General features: G+C 42.9%; 1 protein-coding gene across 3 annotated transcripts in view; it reads left to right on the top strand.

Annotated features, from left to right (window-relative positions):
* The window catches only part of nos1apa (nitric oxide synthase 1 (neuronal) adaptor protein a), a 134,379-nt gene that overhangs the window by 47,795 nt on the left and 61,707 nt on the right, over window positions 1–24,877 (top strand). For all 3 annotated transcript variants that reach the window (XR_006843692.1, XM_046392753.1, XM_046392754.1), the window contains exons 3-4: window positions 2,821–2,913; window positions 5,793–5,851. Coding sequence is in view for 2 of the 3 variants with exons in the window: in XM_046392753.1 (XP_046248709.1) it covers window positions 2,821–2,913; window positions 5,793–5,851 (152 nt within the window). In the remaining variant the exon portion in view is untranslated. The remainder of the gene's footprint in view (window positions 1–2,820; window positions 2,914–5,792; window positions 5,852–24,877) is intronic.

Here is a 24,877-nt window from a genome sequence, read left to right as displayed (position 1 = left end):
TGCTCCTACACCTGAAAAGCACCAGGGAGGGTGGGAGCTGTGCGCTTGTTGATGTCGATTCACTTGACCGCATCAGACAGGAATAGACCGGCTTATTTGGACTTAAGTGCTCTCTCTCATATTATGCTACATACACTTAGAGAGTCAAACGTCCCATGAAATCTGTGAAATTCTCTGTGGAGGTCAATCATGCAACCCATCGCATGTGCAGCATTGTCAACATTACAGCAGATTACAACACGCCCATAAAACTGTAACACATAAACATTCGTGAGACTGGAGAATGATGGGTGAAGCAGGGTGTACTGCATTGTACGGAAATAGATGTGTGTGTGTGTGTGTGTGTGTGTGTGTGAGCTTCTGTCATTTGATGAAGGGATCAACAGGTTGTTGAGTCCATATTCTGTCTTTTTTCCAGCTTGTTCTTTTCATAACAAGAAAGCAGTCACATTTTGTTCTCTGGAGTACACGTACTGTTTCCATTGGATCAGGGACTGACATCAAACCGTCTTTATCGCAGTCCACTAATCTGAAGACAACAGCCAGTCATCCTCAATATACAAACTGTAATTTCATAACATAATAAAACAGTGTGATCCCTGATAAGCGCTTTCAGCTGAACTGGAGTTCCTGTGTGAGCTTGTTTCTGTTGTTGCGGTTTAATGTCCTCATATTAATGAGCCTTGTACACTTTATTGTAGAACAAAATGCTTATTAATATTAATCAGCTCCATGCAGAAGGATGTTTTGTGTACTTGGATCTGTCCAAGAACAACATTACCCAAAATAAGTCGTTAGAGCTTATACTGCAGAATAAGGTCTGAACTGGCTTTTGATACACCTTGATAAATTGTTTAGACTATAAAAGGTCTGCTAATAAGAACAGCTGTTTAAATGTGTCATTTAAGTGAGGTTGATTTTTGATTTGTGTTGTCTTTTCCTGGGTTTGAAGCCTGCTTTACAGTAACAAGCAGAAAATATCTGAACTTCCCAGGCTTGTTTTAATGTTTGCTTTTACTCACTGAGCCATAATTATGACATTACCGATAATTATTTATCAAAAATCTCACTGTGTTAACATTTTGTGAAAGTTGTCGCAGTGTCAGTCTCGAGACATTTTGTCAAAATATTTGATATTGTCCCTGCAGGACTGGTATTTTTAGAACTTCTACACAGAGTGATGTCTTTTGTTTTTTCTTTTTGCATCTGAATTGGAGAAAACCAAGTCAATTCCAGTCCAAATTCCAGTCCAAATGACAGCACAGAGAAGAGAGCAAAGGCCAGTCTGCTGACAGACATGACTGCCAGAAAGTTTGGATTTCACCGTCTCTAAATGAAAGTACAAGGTCACTGCTGAAAGCTTTGAGAACTTCATTAAACAGAAATCCTGCGGAGGCGTCAGTCAACTAAATGTTTTTCAGTGTTTGCTGGCGGTGGTGCAGGAAGTCAACTTGTCACCTTGTTTGGGCAGAGTAGCGTCTCAGCCATTGCCGTTTTCTTGCTGTCTTAAGTTTCGATTTCTCACTTCCTTGCACTGAGCAGATTCCCCACGAGCTTCGGTACCTGCGACGAGAATTTAATTTGAACAAACAGGGTGAATCTTCCAGCGTCTCGGGCTTGTAACGTAATGGCTTTCCTGCATGCAGTAGCCTGCTCGTTCAGCATCAACAGGCAGCCACTTTGGGAAGCACATTAATGTGTCACCCTGGAAGACACAGCAATCCGGCGAGAGAGCTGATAGACAGAAATCAACTGCACCTCGAACTAATGTCTCCCCAGGTCACTGTGACACTTGGACTCAATTACATGGCACTAATTCAGAATATCGTCAGCTTGCAGAGGACTGTGGCAGGGCGAGGTCGGCGGTCACCTGGCTACACGTGCGCTTGCATACGTCCGTGCACTTGGACGTGAACACGGGATTACTGCAGTAACAAAAAAGCCACTTGATCCACGTTTTACTCCTGTGTCGTGTTTGACATGCACTCAGTGTGTCTCCACGCCGTATCGACTGTTTGACAGCCTCACAGCTCCGTTAGAGGCGGAGGAGACGATGGAGGCCGTCTCAGTCTGATCTGTGGTGTGTAAATTGACTGTGACAGAGGTCTGCTGACCATGCTGTGTTTATTCACCTGGGCTGTTTGTCTTTTTCTCTGGCATTTCTGTTCATCATTAGTGTGAAACACTGAGACTGGACTGGACTGGATGGGAAGCCTCTTTGACTCTTAGATGGCAAAGTACAACAGAAGTTCAAGCCAGCCAGTCATCTGTATACCACAATCTGCATTTTTATCAAACCACATCATGGAGAATTGACATCCTTAAGTTTTGTAAAAGTGTGAAAATATGGTTAAGTCAGAAATCTATCAGAAAGAAATATGCTGGTACTTGAATGGTGTGACAAAAGATTGCAAATGTTTTGAACTGACTGTGACTGTCAAGTGTCACACGTATGATAATTGACTGCGTGGATGTAAAGATGGTACTTTATGTGAAGGTGAAACTTAATTCAGTCGGAAACCATTTTTCTTTATTCACGCCTCACAGCGTCACAGCTCGCTTTCTGGTCGTCTGGAGGTGTAAAATTCCCCTTTAATGTGGAGATTACATGTTAAGATGTATGTGCTTTAAACAGTGAACAAAATGTGTCAGTGAACATTTCATTTTGTCACATTGTGATGCTGTCCTCTGTAACGTTGCCTCCAGACGTGGCTCGAACTGATCCCTCTTCAAATATTTGAGAGGCTGTAACAATGTCACCGCCTGCTTTAATCCACCCAATCGTTAATATGTCTGTCTCTGTCTGCCTTCTCTCTGCAGTATGAGTTCAAGGTGAAAAACATCAAGAAGAAAAAAGTCAACATCGTGGTGTCTGTAGACGGCGTGAAAGTCAACCTGAGGAAAAAGAAAAAAGTAAGTGACCTTCATTATTTGAAATGTATTCTTCTCTTTGAAGGGTCTTCTTCTTGGTTGCGTTTAATGTGTGTTATGGTGTCATTTCAAATCAAAAGCACGAGGTTTTCATCCCATTGCAGGGTGTGCTGCCAAGAGGAAGACAAATCTGAATATTTTTGAGCCAATGTCAAGTTCAGTGTAGGCTGCAGTGTCTTTTTAATACAGATTTTTTGGCTCTTTTTCTACAAGTAGTGTATCTGCCATTGTTATTTTTGTTTTAATTAGGCAGCAGACAGAGGTGAGAATGGAGACATTACAAGGCAGGACAAAAGAGAAACCAAGAGTTAGAAGAGTAAAAGGAAAGGATGGAAAGAGAAGAAGGAGTTAGAAGATGAGAAAAGAGTAAACTTGAAGGAAAGGTAGGACAGGAGACAAGTGGACCCTGTGTCTCCAGGTGTGATGAGGCTGGCAGCTGTAATCCACAGAGACAGACTGGAGTCCATTTCACCTGCTGAGTGGACAGGAGCGAAGGGAAGTTAATTTAGTTGTGCTGTCCATTCTCCTCAGCAGCGTTTTGTTTTTCATCTCAGTTCATTTATCCAGACAGAACCAATCGCTGATCTTCAGTGTTTCAGGCTGCTCTACTGGACAGAGTCCTCTAAAATGTGTTTAATATATCAGTAATAAGTGTCAGTCTGGGCCAGAGAGCCACACTGAATAGTTCTGCAGGTCTGCATGTTCACAGGGAGATGAGGTATATCTCAAAAATCTGACTGGCCATTGAACTGGTGGTTGTGAAAAGGCCAGCATGGATAGATTTTCTCAGCTAATGTTTTTTACTGTCTACCCGGAAATCAAATTCCTCTGTTTCTTAGTGCGATAGGAAATGAATGGACTTTAAGTAGGGTTGAGATACAGGCAATAATCCTGCTGTGCAAAAGTGCTGCTTGGTGAGAAAGCTGCTACCAGTTAAAATGCTAAAAATGTTGAATGTAACTGAAATTGATAAAACACAAGCTTTCAGAAAAGATGATCTAAATTATTTCAGAATGGCACTATTGAAGATTGACATCTGTTGAAAAGTTTGACTTCACCAGTCATTCAGGACCAAATATCACTGTTGTAAGTGTGTATTCACCTGATCAGGTAATTCTCATACTTCCATTCTCATCTCATGCAACAGTTTGCATATGTAGGGCTTCTCGACTGCCTGGATGTAACGACTGACCTTTACGTGCTCTTACAAGCAGATGCACGCAGCAGATATACATTAGTGTCTCATCAGAAGGAGGCGTAATTGAGTTGTCTTAATGGTCCTCTGAGGAGCAGTTTATTCCACCAGTATGCTCAGCTGTGTAAGTGTGTGTGCGTGTGTTTGTTTGTCTGTGTAGCCATCTTCTAGTGTGTGTGTACAGTTTTGTGTGTGTCTGTGTGTGGATGGTAAATCTTTTGGAGAATATGTGGAATATTGCTATCAGCCCTTACTATTACCCCTGTCTGATGTTCTTCTATCTGATCTGCCTGGTAGCTGATGGTATACGTGCAAAACCCCCACGTCAGGATGGCGAGGGAGTCATCCAATCGTATCAAACCTTTTACAGTTCCCTTAGCCTAACACTGCCCATCTTGGCTTTGAGATAAAGAATGTTTTGATGAACAAAGATGACTTGACTTTAACATCTTAGAGTGACAAAAAAAAGTATCGGGACACCTGACCATTACCCCAACAGGTACTTTAAGGATTCGAGGATTCAAGGAGCTTTATTGTCATTTCACACATGTTAGAGAATGAGATGGAACAAAATTAGTTTCCTTGGTCCCGGTATAAGCCCAAAATCTATAAATATAAAAACAGCAGTGTAAATACAGGAAAACAGCCATAATAAAATATAAAATATAAACAATGAAATGACAAGGTAAAAAATGAAATGGCAACAAATCATCACATTCTAAATAAGTAGACATCAATATGGAGTTGGATGCTCCTTTGCAGCTCTAACAGCTTCCGCTCTTCTGTGAAGGCTTTCCACAACATGTTGGAGTGTTTCTGTGGGAATTTGTGCCCATTCATGCAGTAGAGCATTTGTGAGGTCACACACTGATGTTGGACCAAAAGGCCTGGCTCACAATCTCCGTTCCAGTTCATCCCAAAGGTGTTGGATGGGGTTGAGGTCAGGGCTCTGTGTGGGCCAGTCAAGTTCTTCCACACCAAACTCAACCAAGTCCAACCAAGTTGGAAACATAACGTGGTCCAAAACGTCTTGGTATGCAGAAGCCGAGCAGACGTACAATCTGTTCGAACAACTGCCACAGAGTCCGGAACAGGTCAAACATGGTTCCCACACTGTGACGACACAAAGCTTGGTGAACATCTGCAAAGTTTCCCCTTAAAGCCACCGTCAAAGGCTCAGTGTCAAATTAACTGGCCGACCTGAATGAAAGGCCGGTGGAAAGAAGGGTCTTGTTTGGCTCCCTGGCTGGAAAGCTGAAATGTCAAATGTCGACGATCAGCAATCTGTTTACATCTCTGAGTACCACCAGTGAAGGACCAGAGATGGAAGTGATTGAGTGAGTCAACAAAGGTCTGTGGAGGTGGAAATCAGTGTGAATGATTTCTGTGTGCTCATGTGTTGATTGTGATCACATTTTAATTGTGACTATGATTGATGAGACGATTTACTCAAATCAACAGGCAGACAAAAGGAAAAATGAAAAGTGCAAATACATGTCTTGAATGTGCAAATGTTACAATAAAGCCTACACAAATAAAAGACAGTCTGATTATGTGGAAATATATTTATTTATTTTTTATGCCACTGTTTTCAGTCCTTTGTTTCATGTGCTAGTTTTCTGTGTTTTCTGTGAACTAACAGTTCTGCTTTTATTCATTTCCACAGAAGAAGGAGTGGACGTGGGACGAGAGCAAGATGCTGGTGATGCAGGATCCCATTTACAGGTAAGTCTGTCCGCAGAGTTTATTTTAAACATTTTATTTCTTCAGCCCGCCTTGACATGCTAATTTATTTTGTTTTGAATTCTTACTGAGGCGACTTCGGTCCTCGTGGCTCATTGGGCCTTTTCCAAATGAATTTTAATCCAAACTCAATTAAATGCGACGTGGTGGCTCAGGAAATGAGAATCTTTTGTCTCTGTCACAGTAGGCGTTGAGGTTTCGGAGAAAGAAGGAAATTGTAGCTCGCTGATGATAACTCTCACTGACTCCAAAACAGAGCAGCACGAAGGTTTCAGAAAAACAGACGACTTAATAGGAAGTGTTGATGCTTAAATACAGCATGCTGGAGAAGAGGACTGCTGATAACACGGGATTCAGAACTGTGACAGCAAAATGTGTGGAGATGAGTATTTGACTGGGGCTGAACAGCACATTTTGTTTTTGTCCCCCAGTGTACAATGTAAAAGTCATTTTCATGATCTAATAAATAAACGTTCCCAGTATCCCTTTTAACAAACCAGTTCTGCTTCTTCTCCTGTAGTTGTTTGCTGTTGTTTCTCACAGTAAACTTCTGTCAAGCTCATAGCGTGAGGTTTTGTTGACGTCTTACAGCCCGACTGGTTTTCATGTCGCCAGCTTGAACTGAGAGACCCCATTCGCTCCAGACGGCTTCAGTCAAAGGCTTCCTTCTCCTCTCTGTATGTGGAGATGGTCAGGTTTGAGTGGAGGAGGTGGTATCTTCGTCACCGCGCCATCAGCTGACAGCGTGAAGTCCTCAGTGTTGTGAATGGTTAAGGTTTTGGTCTGTCCTGGTTCTGCTGGGTTGCTTTGTCCAAATGTCTTTTGCTTTTTGTCAGGCGACTCCAGTTAATGGCTTTATTGTTTAAGACAGTCTGAGACAGAGATGTGACATGTTCACAGTCTCTTTCACCCTGCTGGAGCTTAACCACATGTCCATATGCCGTCAGTTGAGTCGTGCTGCTGCACGCACACACACACACACACACACACACACACACACACGCACTGTGTTCAGAGGCAGCCTGTGTGAACTGGTGTCTCAGACGGATTCATTGAGAAATGAGAGGAATCCTTTCACATGTCTACAACATTAATCTCTTTTTCTCAGCGACACACACACTCACACATGCAGTCACACAGAAGTTTGGTCCATCCAGTGAAGGATGCACAAATAAACTAGTAAGGAACGCTCATATTCTGCAGAGCCACAGACACGCACAGTTCATATACTGTGATGAATGACTCATATTTGATCCTCTCTCTCTCTCTCTCTCTCTCTCTCTCTCTCTCTCACACACACACACACACACACACACACTCACGCTCTCCCAGGCGGGAACAGCTCAGAAGTGCATCCAGGAACCCAGTTGGGGCTTGGAGCTTTAGAAATGATCCTGTCAGAAAGATGGATTTTGCCCAGCTGTTTGTGTAAGCATCTCTGAGCTTGGAAATTCAGAAAGATTTTGTTTGGTTGGAGATGCCTCAGCTTGTCCCTCTCGTCTGAGCCTCGTGCAGAGTTTTTGATATTATAGTCACAAAGTTTCCCTGCAGGAGGAGGCTGGTTAGGGGTTGATGTGGGAGTTACGTAAAGCAGAATGCGATGCCTCATCCGTCAGCCGAGACTGACAGATCGTGAAGACTTCTTTTCTTTTTCTGCTCAACAGACCGCTGTATTGTTGTATTGCTGTATTGCTGTAAGGTGAAGCTGTCTGAACCGCCACGTGTTACTTCTTACACCAGTCAGTGTATCCTCTGGTGCCTTTGACTGATTAAATTGATTATTTGATTTAGTTGTCGGCCACATTGTTGTGAGAGTACATGTTCTGCACTTCTCACAGGTCACTTGATAACCAAACTGTGTTACAGTATCTGTGTCCTTGGCTTCTTTCTAAGTTACGATGCACTGCAAGTTAATTTGTTATCAATATGCAGGGAGCGCGGTTCATATCTCTCTGCCTGGGAATCTGAATTTTATTTGAAAGTGACCCCATGCAGTGTGCTGTCTAGTTATAAAGGAGAAGAGAGATTAGTCTGTAAATGTGGGAAAGATTTAGCATGTGTGTCAGCCTCATATCATTAAAGTGGAAATTAGCAGGCTGCTGGAAAGGCCCACGTGAGAGAACAGGGTGTGAATGTAACCTCTTGCTTATACGTTTGATTTAATGCACCCCATACGCTGTGATAAATATTCGCATCCAGGTTTTCAAATGCACGGAGCAAAATGCATTTTTCATTTTAGGAAAGAGTGAAATGCAACCTGCTTGTCTTTTTGGGCTGACTGTTACCGTAACAGCAAGGATGTTGACGTGCATCGAAATCCAAGCTGAATGTAGTTCGCCACAGCCTGGCAGAGACCCAGTTTGGGCTTTAAGAGAGAAGCGAAAGTGCGGCACTGTTAAGAGTCGAGTGCTCCTGATGGGTCGACTCGCCCAAATTGACCCAAATCTGCCCATTTATCCTGCACTGTGGGGCCAGCATTAGCTCAGCGATTTGCATTTCTTCTGGGCGTTCCTTTTCATCTTAAGCTGCTTTTTAGCGGCTGGCTCAGTGCCACTGAGGCTGACAACACTTTGTATGGAAACTCGTGGCAGCGATACCCCAGCCCCCCGGACTGTAAGTCTGGTGTCGTGTTTTGACGGAAACAACAAAACATCTTCACTCTAAGGGTCTAATACTATTTGTTTCTGAGAAAAGAACAACAGAACATCACATATGCACGAGAAAATGCAAGAAGTGCTTCTCAGAAACATTTACACACTTCACACTCTACTTATTCATTCAGACAGTCACAAGCTTTGCGTACGCTTGAATGATTTAGAGGCGTCCTATAAAACAAGCCACAAAGGCACAGACAGGCAAACTAGAGAAGACAACTTCTCAACGTCACGTCAGTTAATCAGGTGCCGCAGCTTCCCTCAAACTTCACTTCAAATGAAACGCACATTTGGCCTGATTGGAAAACGACTTGAGGGTGACCAATTAAGAGTTAAAATAGGACTTAATCCACACAGGAAATAAAAAAGACAACTCAAGCATGATTCTCATTAAAATATGTGAAAGAGAATACACAGGTGGTGCTGACAAAGAGAACTGCGGCGGTCACAATGCAAACTGTACCTCTCGAGTGAGACACACTCCAAGATGAGAGGAGCTGATGATGATAAGTTTAAGTGAAGCTTCAGTTATTGTTTACCGGGTACAATCTGAACCGAGTGTCTTTGTCATCGTGTTGATCCATTGTGTGCTTTGTGCCTACACTGTGCTCAGTGCGTAGTGCCGCATTCATTCGTGTTCTCTCAGTGGAGCTGTGGTGCTGCTGTGGGTCCTGTGCTAATTTTCAGTTCTTTACAAAGTGGTGAGACGTGATCATCAACCTGAGCCGCAGTCTCCGCAGTGTCAATACTGAATTGGTCCTGTAAATCAGTGGTTTCCAAACTTTCTACCTTGCGATGCCTCAAAATGAGCCGTGTGTTGCTTGTGAAAATTCACATGTTTTGGCCTTGAGCTGTTGAGGACTGAAGAGGCGAGCGTACGTACACAAGATACACGTGGAAATGCGAAGCTCACAGCTGCTCTCTGGCTTGAGTAGGAGCATCATTTGTCCTTTTGATTGTGGCTTTTTTAAAGCCAAAATGAGGCCAAATTCAGCCACCTGCAGCCTGTGAGCAGACATGAACCTGCCACTGGTCCACCGTCACAGCAGTCTGCTGCAGTTTGCTGCTAGATCAAGCATATTAGCAGAAATGTCCACAAATCTGTTTGTCTGTCATGTACAGAACAGATTTAACCTGGACATTGGACTTAACAGGCCTGTCAACTTATCTTATGTAGTAGCAACTCTCATATTATAGAAATGATGCAAACATTAATGTCAGCATTCTTGAACAAATGAAAGCTTGATATTTGTTTTTTGCAACCAGTTTGCTTCAGTTTACGGAATTGTATTGTAGCCTGCTAAAATTCATAAAACACTGAGATGTGTGCATGTGCACCTGAAGCGCGTGCACGTGAGACACTCGTGTTGGGGGTTCTGTGACCGTCTTAATGGACCGACTCTGACAGTCTCCTTCTTTTACAATTAGACGACCACAAAAGAAGCATATTACTCTCCTTGTCATGTCCTGGAAAATGATTTTTTTTTAAATCGAGTCAGAGCCTGACCCTCACGATGAGACGATCTCCCAGGCGATGGAGTACACCACCGTGTGCTCCTTTCTTTTATATATTTTACATTAGAGTGATCCAAGACCAAATCTGCCATAGAGAAGGTTTAAGCCGCCATAATTTGCACCATCAGATGAGATTCTGTCGTACATCAGAAGAAATGTCTCCTGGGCTGCACACACCATCTGCTTCTTGTTATTCATTCATACCTCTACAGAAATACTGGATGGTCACGAGTCATCAGCTACCCGAATATGTGAAATGGATGTTTAAATCAAGCCTCGACATCCGTTTGTTTTCCTTTCATTACACTTAATGAATATTGCTTAATTAGAAGTCGTCTGCGCAGGTGAAGCATACTGTAAAAACTGCTTCACTTTGTCAGATGTGAGGTGAAATGTTTCCTCATTTGGATACACACTGAATTATTCATTAGCTGAGCCATGATGTCATCTATAGTTGTTATGATAGCAGAAGTTCAAACTTTGATACGTTGGTAGTTTGAAAACACTGGCTCTGCAGTCCACAGCGTGTGGCTCTGCGCAGGTGCAGCAGCTTGATGTCATGAACGCAGCAACGTGCTGCACTTGTTGCACTTCATGACGCTGCCAGAGGTTTTACTGTTAACAGCTAAAGACTCTGATTTACAGGTTTAGACCTGTGACTGTGTGTGTGTGTGTGTGTGTGTTAACTACACACTCCACCTGCCAAAGAGTCGCAGCCTCAAGGCAAAAACAGCAGACCAACTCAGTCAGGGGTGCACCAGAATCCCCTGGATAAACCACATACACCCACACACACACATCAAACTGGCAGCCTGAACGGCTTTTTCAGGCTCGCAGCTCTTCCAATTTAAAACACACACACACACACACACACACACACACAGAGTAAGCTTTATTTGTCTCTGAAGTACCCGTACACACATGGACACACTATCATGACTCGAGGCCACCCACCTGTTCAGAGCTGGAGCTGCAGGGCCTGGAGCAACGACCTCGGTGGAGGTAAACAGCACCACAGCCATGTCCAGAGTGCTACATAACTAAATACTGCACAGTTTATAAACTCCACACACTGTGTCATTTAGGAGAAGTTCTCAAACTCATTCTTCCTGCGAATGAGTCCAGTAAAGGCTGGAAACATTTTCCTGAGAAGTGGAGCTTTTTATTCTCTCACGTCTCAAGCTGTAGTCTCATTGACTTGAAATCATATTGGCGTGCAGTAGATTCATGAGACCTCAAAGTGTATTTAAACAGAGAAATGATGTTCCATAAAAGTGCTTTGAAGGTGGGAGAAGGGGGTGGGGGTGGGGGTGGAGGTGCACCTCAGGTGGGCAGTCTGGCTTTTAAACCAGGAAAAAAGATCCACATGTGGAAACCAAATGAGCACATCGACTCCTGTTTGATCTCTGCTTTGTAGAGAGAGTCCAGATCCTAAAGGGTTCAAGCTTTGGGATGTGTGTATTTTTAATCCTCACGGTTATTTTCTAAGTAGTTTGATCAGTTATTTTACGCATATTTTAATATCTCTGTCACCAGCCGTTGGCTGAGTTACAACTGGAATAATTTCTTCACAGACGAATGTTTTTCAGTGCTGGAAGAGAAAAACAGTAACAGACGCATCAGTGAAAGCAGGAACTGACAAGGCTGTTTGAGCTTGAATTTCTTCGTGTTTATTTGTTACATATGGACCAGCCTTGCTGGATTCATGAGTAGCAAGTCTGCTGAAGTATTCCTCTGTCCCCGGTATTTCATAACTCCCTTATTCCCACACTGAGCAGGTGGCAAGCGGTTGGTAATCATAGTGGCAGATGATGAAGGAAGCTTCTTAGAGGTCTGGAGTACAACTTTACTTCCACCTGCCATATCATTGTTTTACACTTGATGCTACATTTGTGCAAACTGAAAGACTGACAGCCGCTGGATGTTTGTGATTCTTCAGCCCTTTTTGAAGCAAAAACTGCACCCACGAGAGATGTAACCTAAACTCATACTGGGGTGGTCAGTGACGTAACCTGACGATCAGACCTGCTGGTCAGCAGTGTTGTTGTTCAAGCCGTTTACATCCTGCTCTGACTTTCTGTCTCAGACAATGAAGAGTTTGGTTAACCGCCGAAAAGCTCGATTCTGTCTGAATGAGGCCTGAAGCACGACAGCACCCAGCAGTTTCACAAGATGTGAGAAGCACATTTGCTGGAGTGTTGCAGCATTTGAGGCTGTGTGTTCATCGTATCTGTCTCGGGTTATAACTTCTCAGGACTTCAGCTGCTGGTAATTGCTGTAATCCTTTGAGAAGCAGCCCGTCCTCTCTGACTCCCACCCAGCAGTCTGTTTCAGAAGTGTTAGGCTCTGCCCCCCCTCGTTCCCTCTTCAAACCTCTCCAGGAAGAATTTCACACCCAACAAATTAAAGTCGATCTCATGTTTGTGTGTCCTAGAAACACCCTGATTATGTGATATGGAAAATAAACTCAGATGTGGAGCCGACACGCACTTTGATATTTGAGTGTTCTCATGCCGTCCTGATTACACACTGCACGCTCATTGTGCACACATACGACAAACACACACACATGAAAGCCTGCAAAGTTTCCCACAACCTCATTCAGTCCTGTACAATCTCTGTCTCAGCAGCATCCTGTTCTTCTGCGCTCTGGGCTAATGGACTGTTGAGCCAAATTTGATAGTGTGCTCGCTGCCGCAAGAACTCATGGAAGACAAAAGAAATTGAAAAAATCATATAGCTGGCAACACTTCAAGGCTCAGTTCACTGGAAACAGAAGAGGTGGTCACCCAGTTTAGTTTTTATGTTTGAGATGTTTTCCTGTGAGCCTTCTGTGACACTTTATTTGTAGTTTGGATCCTCTGACTGAATTCATGAAACAAGTCATAAGCTCTTAGCGGCTCCTGTAATGTTGAAGAAGTTTTGCACTGCCGGTCGAGTCTCTTCCGTCAGCCAGATCAGAGCGACCCTGTGGTTCTCTGCATTATTACAGTGCTGGGAACTGTCCAAAGCAAAAGATGAGGCAGACTTAATCATTGACAGTCAGAACGCATAACAGAGTCGGCCTCCTTCTCCTCCCTGTGTGATTCATAAAGAAGTTAAATCAAATAAAACATCTGCAGCTGCAGCACCAGGTTCTGCCTCCTGTATTGTTCCACAAAAACGAGTGCAACCCCCGACTGGACCAACGTTCTTCATTTTCGTACCAAGAAAACCGATGTCACTGATGACCTGTTATTTTAATTTCTATAATGAAGGTCTCTGGATTTCTGACTTCCACCTTTGGATAATTAAAGGGACACGACACCTTCTGCATTCAGACTGGGTCCCACAGGTGATGCTGGACAAACACCACATGCAGATTCAGTTAGTTATGTCCACTGTTTGTTATTTTTATTTTTACACGTGGTTTTTAGAGTTTTGGGTTTGTTCCTCTGAAGCCTTTAGATGACCTGGAAATAATGACACTTAAATGATTTTTGACATTTACCGCCCAGAAATGGAACTGTAACACCAGATTAGTTGTTTGGAAAAAGGAAAGTGGCAGCACGGTGTCAGAACATTCGTTCTACGGGCCTGTAATTGCATCTAAAACGACCTTTAACTGTTAACTGTGGCTGTGCAGCTCTGAAAACAGCACTAAATGGAGAAATTGGCTGTGCAGCTGCCGTGATCATTGGATTTGCTGTCCTCTTTAATCCAAACAAAATCAAATATCTGGAGAGGTATTGCAAGTTTCAGTAGGCATTTTCATTTTACTTTCTTTTTGTTTTTCCACGGTTTATGGCTTTCCTCAAGCAAGGAAGCAATCAAGTATATTTTGGACTCATCTGAGTCTTCACTCGGATTTAAAGGTCTCAGAGGGTATAGTACTGTGTTATTACCATTGCTAACACTTAAAGAGATTGCATTTGCGGTAATGTAAGTGCTTCAGTTTGTGTGTCTGCATTTATTTATTTCTTCCACACTGATCCAAGTCGCTGCAGCTGCCGCTATAAACCTCTCTCAATTGAATGTAAATGAAGATGAAGACGCTTCAGTTCTTGTTTTTCCTCCCTGCTGCCCACTCACTTCCTTTCCACTGCCTCTGGGCATAGAGAGAGTGTGTGTGTGTGTGTGTGTGTGTGTTTAGGTATGTGAGCATGACCTTGGTTTTGTGTATGTGTTAGAAGACTACATTCTCCTGGGTAGATCTGGGTGTGGTCACTGGCTATCACACACTCACACACACACACACACTGATCTGTATACAAAACAAATAAAGTTGATTAGCCTTTGGGAATCAGGGTTTGCTGTGAGTCAGTTCCACCTCTCTCTGTTTGTCACCTTCACACAGTTATCCTCCGTCTCATAGAAGCAGCTTCATTTCTGCTTGACGCTAACAGTGTTGGGCAAAGTTAAGATGTTGCCCTAATTAGCTTTTGAATGTTGTTTATATGGTGGTGTGTTGTTGACCTGTCATGTCGGTGCACTGAAGCATTTTCACACTATGAAAGATCCACATGCTGCATTTTTCTAATCAAAATATTTTAAGGTGGACCTCCAGGTATAAGTTTAACCTGCCTTGCTTGCCGTAGCTGTGCACATCCAGTTTTCCTGCCGACTGAGAGATTATTAGTGACCCTACAGGGGTGCTCCTTCAGTGGTTTGCCTGACACAGCTAATCTGTGACTGCCGGCTTGTTTACAACCTGTGTGTTACAACCTTTGGTGGGTGCGGCCCCATGACAATTGTTAAAACCACTTTGTAGACCTGTGGAAATAGAACCCACAGCAGTGCCTCCACACCAGACAGAAACATTATATGAAAAACTCTGCACCTTTGCTTTATAAAATATTAAAATCCTGACCTGCCATCCCATCATCTTTACATTGTTTGACATCAGTTTCTGCACTGTTGCAGCTCTGTGTGTGTGTGTGTGTGTGTGTGTGTGTGAGTGTGTGAGCTGACTGATCAGTGTTCGTAACAACCTTAAGAGCCACACACACTCATTCATATTGATTCACTCCTGGATGCTGTGGAATAATGAACATTTAATATGTCACTCCCTGAGGTTCATTCATACTAAATGAGACAATATATCACTACTGTAACCCATTGGTGGACTGCAGGTGCATTTGATTAGTTTTAGTTGTAGTTTTAATTAGTGTTAACTTAAACTGAAGTTTGAAAGTTCTGGATGTGAAGAATGTGCTTCCATTCTCAGGTCGTTACATTTAGTGGTATATGTGTAGCATTTGTCTTGTATTCAAAGTAATAATACCTTAACCTGTCGGCTCGGGAATGTGCCTCAGAGATACCCCCACAGCTTCACCAGCTGTAGGCTGATCCAGTCTACCTTCCCACCCACAAAGCAGAGGGTAGACTTTAGGTCCAATGTGCCTGAGGGAAGGTGAGTGTGGTCAGAATGTAGAATATGGTGTTGAATTTAGTTTGTTTATTAGCACAAAATATGGACTCCCTTACTTTAAATAGAAAACACGGTAATCACAGCTTATTCAGAGAGGAGCTAAACAAAAAACATCAAACAAAAAACAACAAATAGCACAAGCAATATACACAAATGGTCCATCAATAGAGGTTAAAGAGCTGTCAGTGGTATCAGCATCTTCCTTTAAACCAGTGCTTCTCAAATAGTGGGGCGCGCCCCCCCAGGGGGGCGATGCCAGGGGGGGCGCGTGTGACCGTGGGGAACATGCTTTTTTTGCCGTACTAGAATAAAGTGTAATTGCACATCCACTACAGTAGTTGGCAGTGGCGCTCTCATTGTCAGAGTGTGCGCAGGGAGTATTAGCTCTATGGTGTAGCGGCTTTTTTGCACTGAGCAGGCGATATGAAGTGCAGTAAGCGAACCCTTAAGAGACAACATGAAGAAATTTTTAACAGGGATGAGAAGAAAGGCGGAGAGAGCCGAAGATAATGAGACAAAAGTAACTCACCCGAAAGCTAAGACGAGGAAATATGACGAAGCATATGTAGCGCTTGGCTTCACTGTGACTACAGACCGGTGTGTTTACTGTGTCTAAAAATGTTGGCAGCGGACAGCATGAAGCCAAATAAATTAAGGCGCCACTTGAAGACATTACATCCCAATCATGCTGATAAGCCGCTGGAGATTTTTCAGCCAAAACGTGCCGAATATTGCCAACAATCATCCCGCTTTGTGAATGCTACTTCAGTAAACCAGCGAGAATTGTTAGCATCCTATTATTACATATTATTACATATTATTATTATTACTATTATTTATAGTCGCAGTGAGGGGAGGGGGCGCGAATTGTTTTCTACTTGCTGGGGGGGGGCGCAACAGAAAATAATTGAGAAGCACTGCTTTAAACAGACAATTTGCTAGCCCAGCAGTGCATACTGGAGAATAACTGATTTTAAAAGCACTGGGAGGGTGGAGGGGACTTTGGTTAGACAAAGTACAGATGAAGGACTGCCTGGTGTGAATTTATTTGGTGGAAAAGTGTGGTGAAGATGGGAGGATGAGAGGGCAAAGCTAATGAGAAAACCACAAGAAAGAGTTTTCAGTTGTGAGATGTGTTTGCTTTGTAGCTGACGTGGACTCTTCAGCGTTTCCCAGTTTTGATGTGTCTGAGTTTATAATTTATTATGGTGTAAATGTCAGTCATATCCACTCTTTCATTGCTGCGTCTCACTGCTGACTGACTCAGACATGTTATCTTTGTTCCAGACGTATGACAGACGGAGCTGCTTTTGGTCTTTAGAAATATTTAAAAATCTGATAAATTCCACATTCAAATACAAATAATGTGTTGGTCACATGCCTCTCTATCCAGTGTTGTACCTTATTCTGTATATTGTACAGTCCAGAACAGGACTGTGTGAAGCCATTCAGGGTTTTGTTGTTAACACTGATGAGACCACAACCTCTGATTGGTACAATATGTGTATAATTTGAACATGTTCGTCAACAGATTTTATGTCTCTCCGTCTGTCTGTGATCTCTTCATTATGTTATGTTCAAATGTTCATTATTGGAAGTTCAAATGACGTTTGGTTGGTTTATTTTTCGTTCTTTCGGTCCCTGTAACTCTCGGGAGACTCAGACAAGACACCATTCGATGACTTTGCATGATGCTGTTGCTGCATAACGTGTCATATCCAGACTTCAGTGTTGCTAAAAGTTCCTGGTGTGCTGAGTACCAGTCCCAGTAATCTCACAGTTTGCAAGGAAGTGCTGCTTGAGATACATAATTCAGGTATTAATGAGTGTTCTGTGGGAACCCAAAGCCCCCAAAGGCATCATAGGCACCTGAAGGGACTTAAAACTAATGCAATTTTATTCATGTGTCATACTTTTAAGATTCATGTGTTTTGTTACTTACTAAAGCACCTGGGCTACTCCAGTTTGCTGTCAGGGAGCTTTTGTTCTTGGTTGGACCTTTTCAAACCAGTCTGATAGTCTGGTGCATCTTCAGAAAAGATGGCAGCAGCTACATTTCAGCTCAATATGCCAACCTTGTCAGTTTTCCACCACATGTTCCTACAGATATTTCACAATAAAAGCTTTGTTAATTGCAGTAACTTAAACAGGGCATCATCAAAATGAGGCTTCGTACTCACCTCCAATAGGCCTACATCACAACAAAACCGGGCGAAGCTGAGCTACTTGACTATCCTCTCTTTAGTCTCATCAGAAATGCAGTTGGTACCAGTGGATCAGTTAATGACCAAATGTGACCAATCCGCATTGCAATACAGATGGGCTGCAGGTTCAGTTTTTAGTGCCACAGAAATCCCAGGCCTCATGTTACTGCCACAGAAAAATGAGTGCAACGAGTTCCACACAGCGAGGTATGCATAATTTAAACGAGGGGAGAAGAGAGCACTGGTGCTGGATCAGGATTCTGTATTGTCAGAGTCTGAGGAGAGCAAAGGGCGGACTGCTGCATCCTGAAACGTTTGGACTAGTTTGGAAATGCATCCGACATCTGACAAACTCTGCTGCACATGCTCACACGCAGCATGTGACCAAAAACGGACTTTCCTGCAGGTCCACACACCTGCTGCAGAATACCAAGATGCCACATAAATATTTCACCTGTTTTGATTCATTTTGATGTTTGTTTTTGTGTGAGAGATTCAGTTTGTCTCAGCTGAGCTCAGTTTATTGCAAGGCATAAGATATTGATTTAGTGACCTCATTTCTCATAAAAGACAAAATATGTTCATATACATGCACAAACTGGAGCGCGTTTCCTTTTTTCTTTTTTTTCCCATGTAAATAGTGGATCAAAGAACAAAAATGAGACAGAGCTGCTTGCTTCTCACAAGTGCAGCAGGAAATTGCCTGTCTGCTTGATGATTAAGTCTGTTTTGTCGTGATACGCTCAGAATTGCCAAATGTGTGCTATAAAATTTCGGAGGGTTTCTTTATGTGGACACACAGGGGTAGAGCTGACACCACAGCTTTTCTGATAATGAACCTCTACCTTTTCACCCTGGTTTTTATAGTCACTTTTAATCAACATAATGCCTGATCAGTATGCTGTGTAATTCAGTCTGGTTTATCTCGGTGTTCCCAAAACCACGCAGTTCTGAAAAAGGTCAGTGCTATTGCAGAAACCCGTGTGCGTAATAAAATACGCAGGGCTTTGTTTTTAATGTGTGTCTCACGTCTTTACACATCCTCTTGTTTAAAGTGATGCTCCACTTTGTCCACAGCTGAATTCGTCTGTTGCAGTTTTAAAGCGAGGCATGTTGAACTGAGGAGCGTCAGAGAGTTAAGATACTTTCAAAGAAAAACTTCAAGCTCAATAATCGTTCTCACATTGATGTCTCACTGCCTGACTTTTGCTTTCAAAATGTAAAAAACAAAACAAACACTGCATTTAAAAGATAACTCAGAAGCGATGAAGCCAAAAATAAACACCACAAAATACGACACAACTCATTGTATAAATGTAAATGTGCTCTGTTGGTTTTAGACGCTTTAGTTTCTCGTTGTCATGGAGCTGTGGAGAGGCCAGAAGGTTTGTCCTGGCTAACAAAGACATGCAGGTACTGAAGACGGAACTAAATACAGACATCTCAGGGCAATCACTGAAATCCTGCAATGGCACCAGTTGTCTTGTGTTCCTATGCTAAAGCAGAAACGGATGTCCATCACAAAGTGTTTGCCCCTGCAATCCATGTAGAAAATGGGAAGAAACTTGGGGACAGAAAGGTAAATTGGGACGGAGATGGTGAGTGCAGAGATGAGGGCAAAACACAGACTGTTAACTCTGCAGATCAAACCGAAGGAGCCGGAGACAAACCACCGCTGAACCTGATGAAATGTGTTACGGCTTAGTTGCGTCTCTCTCATTCACAGAACAATGCTTGACATCTTTATGTATCGTACAGTAGTGTTCGTTTGAAATATAGTCACAAAATGAACAGTTCTGCTAATATGCCATGCCGATAAGATGACGAATCAGTGACGCACATGTGGTGCATCTGATTTTACCCAGTGATTGTCTACATATTAAAAAGTATTGGATGTCTGCATGTGCCAGTGAGCCATCATGATGAGAGTTGGCTTAATCACGTGTTGATTCCACACCTCTTTATTGTTGAATTCAGGTGTGTTATGGGGCGGTTTTTCAGCCGTTGGGCTCGGCCTCTGACTTCTGACCTTAGCATGACTGTGCCCCAGTGCACAAAGCAGGGTCCATAAAGACATGGCATAGACATAGATGAGTTTGGTCTGGAAGAACTTGACTGGCCCTGACTTCAACCCTATCCAACACCTTTGGGATGAGAATGTAGTGTCTTTCAAGTCCCTGGCGGTGTAATGACCAGGTGGCCCAATGCTTTTGTCTATATAGTATATTAGTAATGAGCTCATTTGGTGCGTTCCTATTGCCAAGGGATCATCCCTACAGGAAAATGAATGAAACTCAGATGTATACGACCGTGTGATTACGTGCATAGCTTGTTCAAACCCAAGAGAGAAGGTGGCATCTTATAATAGAGTCTTCTAACAGGCTCTGCCACACCGAGTTACAGTCATGTTAATTAAGTATGCCAGCTCCCACATTCAGCTACGTGTCGAGGCAATAAGTGAAGCTGTTAAGATTTGCCTTCCATTGTTAAAAAGTGTTTTGGACCCCTTTGAAAAGTCAAGACAGACCTGACCCTGTGTTCTTCTATTCTAACGCTTACACCAATTAGCCTAATGGCCAGAGGATGCTGTAAATACTGCTCTATATTTTAAGGCCTGTGACTTCTGCATTGTGCCTGACTGGTTTAGTGTCAACCAGCTGATACTAAACCAGTCAGTCAAACCCAGCTGCTCTCTGCCTTAATTTGCCTTGTGAGGTCAGTCTAATTAGCTATTAGAGTTTTAACACACCATAAATGTAACCAACACTCCAAAATCCACCTTCCCTTTTAGCTCACGATCTTCACTTCAGAGGAGGAGCAATAGTTATGCCTTAAACTCATGTAATGATTCATTATCAGTATGCAGTATAATTCATTTGATATCTTGATGATTTTTGGAAGCAGAAGTGGAACAAAAAGGGACTTTTTTTTTAGATGATTTTTCCCCTCATTTAGTCATTTACTGTGAAGGTTTGAAGAAGAATCCCCTGATTTAAGGTTCACCAGCCAGAATCAAACTGAAGATGAAAAGCACACAGCCAACGCTCTCCTCCACCAGCTGACCATCAATGACACGCTGCAGTATCTCATGTATGTTTCATGTTACTGAAGCTGATGCTGGAGCGCCTATGGATTTCCAATAGCGGGATGGTGAACCCTGGGAGACGATGTGAAAGCAGATGTGTTTGGCTTTTATCCCTGATCGTGTTGCTCTTGCTCCAACATGCTTACAGGGAGGTTTGTGCAGCGATGCTTGTTAGGACACTGAGTTCATTCCCATTCACTGTGGAAAGTTTGTATATCATTCTGTAGCTTCCCCATGTATTCCTCATGATCCTTCAGGTAACAGCTGTGTGGGAGTTAATGTAACAGGTCCTTTCAAGTCGTGAGAACTGGTTCTCACAAAGGTGAAATGTCCTCATAGTGCTGGTTTAAAACAAATAGCCATAGCATAACAGTGCAACAGAACACACACACACACACGTTATTGTATCGATTCCCTGTATGAGTGTCGATGCTGCGTGTGTGGTGCGTCGCCTCTTAGCCTTTGATTTATAACAGCTGTGTTGCACAGGCAGCGATTTGGCGAAGGAAAAATGAGCGAGGCCTTCGAAAACAAGCCCACTTCATTACTCAAACATCACACAGCAGCCCCCTCAGCCTGTTAACAAGGAGGGCTTATTAACCAGGTCAGCTGAGTGTGAGGGGGAGTGTGTGCGGTCGCTGAGACTCTTCTTAGCGCGCCGTTACGCAGCCTGTCGGGGTAAACAAATGCCAGGTTCTAACAGCTGCTGCTTTCAGGTGTGTTTGTGTACCTGCAACGCGTGAGGTCAGTAAAAAGAAGCTGACGGGTTTTTTTTGTTTATGTTGTGTTTATGGAGGCGAGGCCTTTTGTCAAAGTCTTAATACCCTGCTGAACTTCAACTGACCACACGAGTCATGAATCATCTGCTGTGCTCCAGTGTCTCGCTCTCTTCTCAGCTCTTTATTCATGCACCATCTCACGCTCAGCCTTTTGCCTCAGCTCTTATTCACTCGTAATCCTTCACACACTCGCTTTCTGCCTCTCGCCATCCTCTTATTTACTTCGAGTGTTGATTTCTGTAGTTCACTCACACTGTCTGGGCTTTCCCTCTCAGTCTTTTGCCCCCACGCACTAAACTCTGCAGTCTTTTCCATATGATTTCTCATCACCAGCAGTAAATTCAGTCTAGGTGGCTTTTTTTTTTCTTTCTTTCTAAGGAATTTGAATACTGAACTGAATAAGACAATGATGGTTTTCTCTTGCAGTTAAATTTTTCGAAATCTGCACATGATTTTTAATTTGTTCATATTTATTTTCTCTAACTACATTGCTACTATGAATATCTCATTTCTTTTTAGTGTCAACACAGGGCCAGGAATCAGATTCTGATGAGGAGACTCTTTACTGGATTCGGCCTGTACGAAGTATCCTGCAAGTTTTAGCTGTTAACTGTAGAGTTTAAACTTTCTAAAATGCCCCAAAATGCAGAGGAAATGACCTTGATGTGCATAATGGTTTTGTGTGATGGGATGGCACCAGTACCTTTACAGGTAACACACATTGAATTCTGGTCTATTGAGTGAACTTTAACTGGAGAAACTTTGCCTCAGCGGTCTTCTCCCTGTGTGGCTGTTAAATGTGAAGTCGAGAGAGGCAGAGAGAGACAGTTTGATCCCGAAGCACTGATGTAAAATCATTCACTCTCATAGACATTAGCGTAGACTTTAATTTAATTCTTCTCTCATTTTTAGATTTGTCCTCCAAATGTCTCTGATTATCTAGATGATCTAAAATTAAAATTGATTTATATCGATCATTGGCGCTACAGAGCGGGTAAATATTTTTTTTTATTTGGCACACAGATTTCACCTCGTGATTGACTTCTTGCTCCTGTAATGATCCATCTATCATTTCTTTGATTGCTGTGCTGTTTATCTACAGTATCTGTTGGGATCAGCCTGCCAGCTGAGTCTTTCTGCCATCAGATGAAACAATTACATCTCACATTCGGCTGGCTTTGAGAGACTGAAAACTGAAAAGTTTTTAGCTGCTACTTTTACTACTACTGCTACTACTACGTGTTGATTCACTCTGTCACAGAGAGCAGAAACATGACATTCATTCATGTGAAAATGGATTGTTGAAACTTTAAACAGGAAGAGCAACCCTCTTGAAATTCAGAATGAGAAGTTTTTCTTGGCAGTATTTCCAGTCTGACATATTAAGCCGTTAAAAGCCTTTGACGGCTCTCGTGTCGAACCTGCCTCGCTTACTCTGAGATCTGATCTATCTGACGCATCTATACCTGGATGTTTGGCAGCTGTCCCTGTTCGAGACACTTGATAGAGATGGATCTGAGCAGTCATCTCTGCACTGCTTGGGGATTTGTCAGCTAAGCCAGTCAGCTAAGCTCACTTTTACTCACTCTTGGCTGAGCTTCACTTGTCTGGCAGCATGTGATGTTTCCTCTCTATTGTTGCTTGCAATTTTTAAGTAAGATTCAGTTCTCTGTAGGTGACAAATGGAAGAGCACAAGTCCTTTCTCCCAGATTTCAAAACAAGAAATCTGTGGGGACACTGATTTTTATCTCAGTGACTGGGGTTTGGGGTGTGAAGGGAGGGCAAGAAAAGAGTTGAAAGGGGAGACGGCTAAAAGGTTTGTGCAAAGCGCCGCCGGATGGGAGCGGTCACTTTTCTCCCAGCAGATAACAGAGACTCTGTGTTTGTTGACATGACACGAACAGAAATGTTCCTGCGATGCTCATTAAGTCGCCTCGTACCTGAGTTTTCAGGCCACTGCGATCCCTTGTATGTGATGTAGCTTTATTTCATCAGACTTGTTTGTAGTGTATTCCTGTAAACTTCCCTGTCACAGCAGTGTCCGCATCATTTTCTGTTGTGGGCCAATCATTTGCTGTGGTTGTGCCAGACACGTACTGTGGAGTTGGACATATAGACAAAACACTGACAGGTTTTACCAAAATGTTGGTAACACTGAATGTATCAAACAGCCTTGAAGTGAAACTGTGGTTTATTACTGAGGTTTTATTTTCGTCAGGCACTCAGACAGGTTGTAAACAAAACAAGTTAGACAGGGTGAGTTAGCAGAGCTGTCCATGCTAACGTCCATCACAGTTTATAGACGGACCTCCTGGTTCAAGTTCAACCTACTGTGGTTGCTGCAGTCGTGCGTGTCCACAGCTCACCTGTGGGTTGAGGATCACAGGTGTGCTTCCATCTAAACTGTTGCTTTGTGGGAGCAGCACCGTCATCATAGTTAGCATCAACTGCCAGACCTAAAAAATAAAATCCAAACAAGACAGAAGGATTTTATGAGAAACAAATTCTGACCTGCCATCCCATCGTCTTTCCATTGCTTGACATCTGTTTCTGCACTGCTGAAATATCTCATGTGTAGTTTGAAACTGATGCTGCCATTTTATAAAGCATGAAGCAAGTATTTCCAGTAATTACGAGCAGGACAAACTACTGCTGTGTGTTGTGAGACACTGTAACATCACTTTAAAGAGTCAGTGGGATGAAAACCAGTTTGATTGTTAATATGCTGACTTCTTGAACTTTAAACTTTTGCAGCTGAAGACTGGATCACAAATCAGCCTGGAAGCCTTTCCCATTCTGTGTGTGTGTGTGTGTGTGTAATTGCATGAGTCACTGCAGATAGCTCGTCTTTTATTTCGACAGTCTGCTAAGCAGAGTTGACAAAGACACCATCCATACCACAAGATCTCAGCTCGTCTGGCTCCCAGAGAAAAGGCCAAAACAAATACCACAGAAATGTCACGGAGTGTGTAGATGAAGTCCTGGATTTCTAGTACACGAACACAGAAAACCAGCATGCACAGAAACACACAGTTTAACAGAGACACCGGGGTCATTTACATAATCTTCACCTAATTTCTTGCTCTTGCCTGGTTGTCTGTTGTCTCACTGTGATGAATTACCCTAAACATGCCACCAGGCTGCTTAATTGTGGCACTAATTGCCCAATTAGGAAGCTGTTCTGCCTGAGGTTTCTGGTATGTGAACTTCAGGCTCATGATATTTCAAGTTTACTGTATTAAGCAACAGTAACAGCAGGCTTCAGAGTGACATCCACTCATTAACCTTCAACATCCAGCCTTAAACTGCAAAGCAAAAAGGAAGGTACTGTGCTCTAATGACACACAGCCTTTAATGAGG

The sequence above is a fragment of the Scatophagus argus genome, chromosome 6 (genome assembly GCF_020382885.2).
Source record: "Scatophagus argus isolate fScaArg1 chromosome 6, fScaArg1.pri, whole genome shotgun sequence".
Classification (NCBI taxonomy): domain Eukaryota; kingdom Metazoa; phylum Chordata; class Actinopteri; family Scatophagidae; genus Scatophagus; species Scatophagus argus.
The sequence above is the reverse complement of the archived record's forward strand: the minus strand, read 5'-3'. Positions and strand labels throughout refer to the sequence as shown.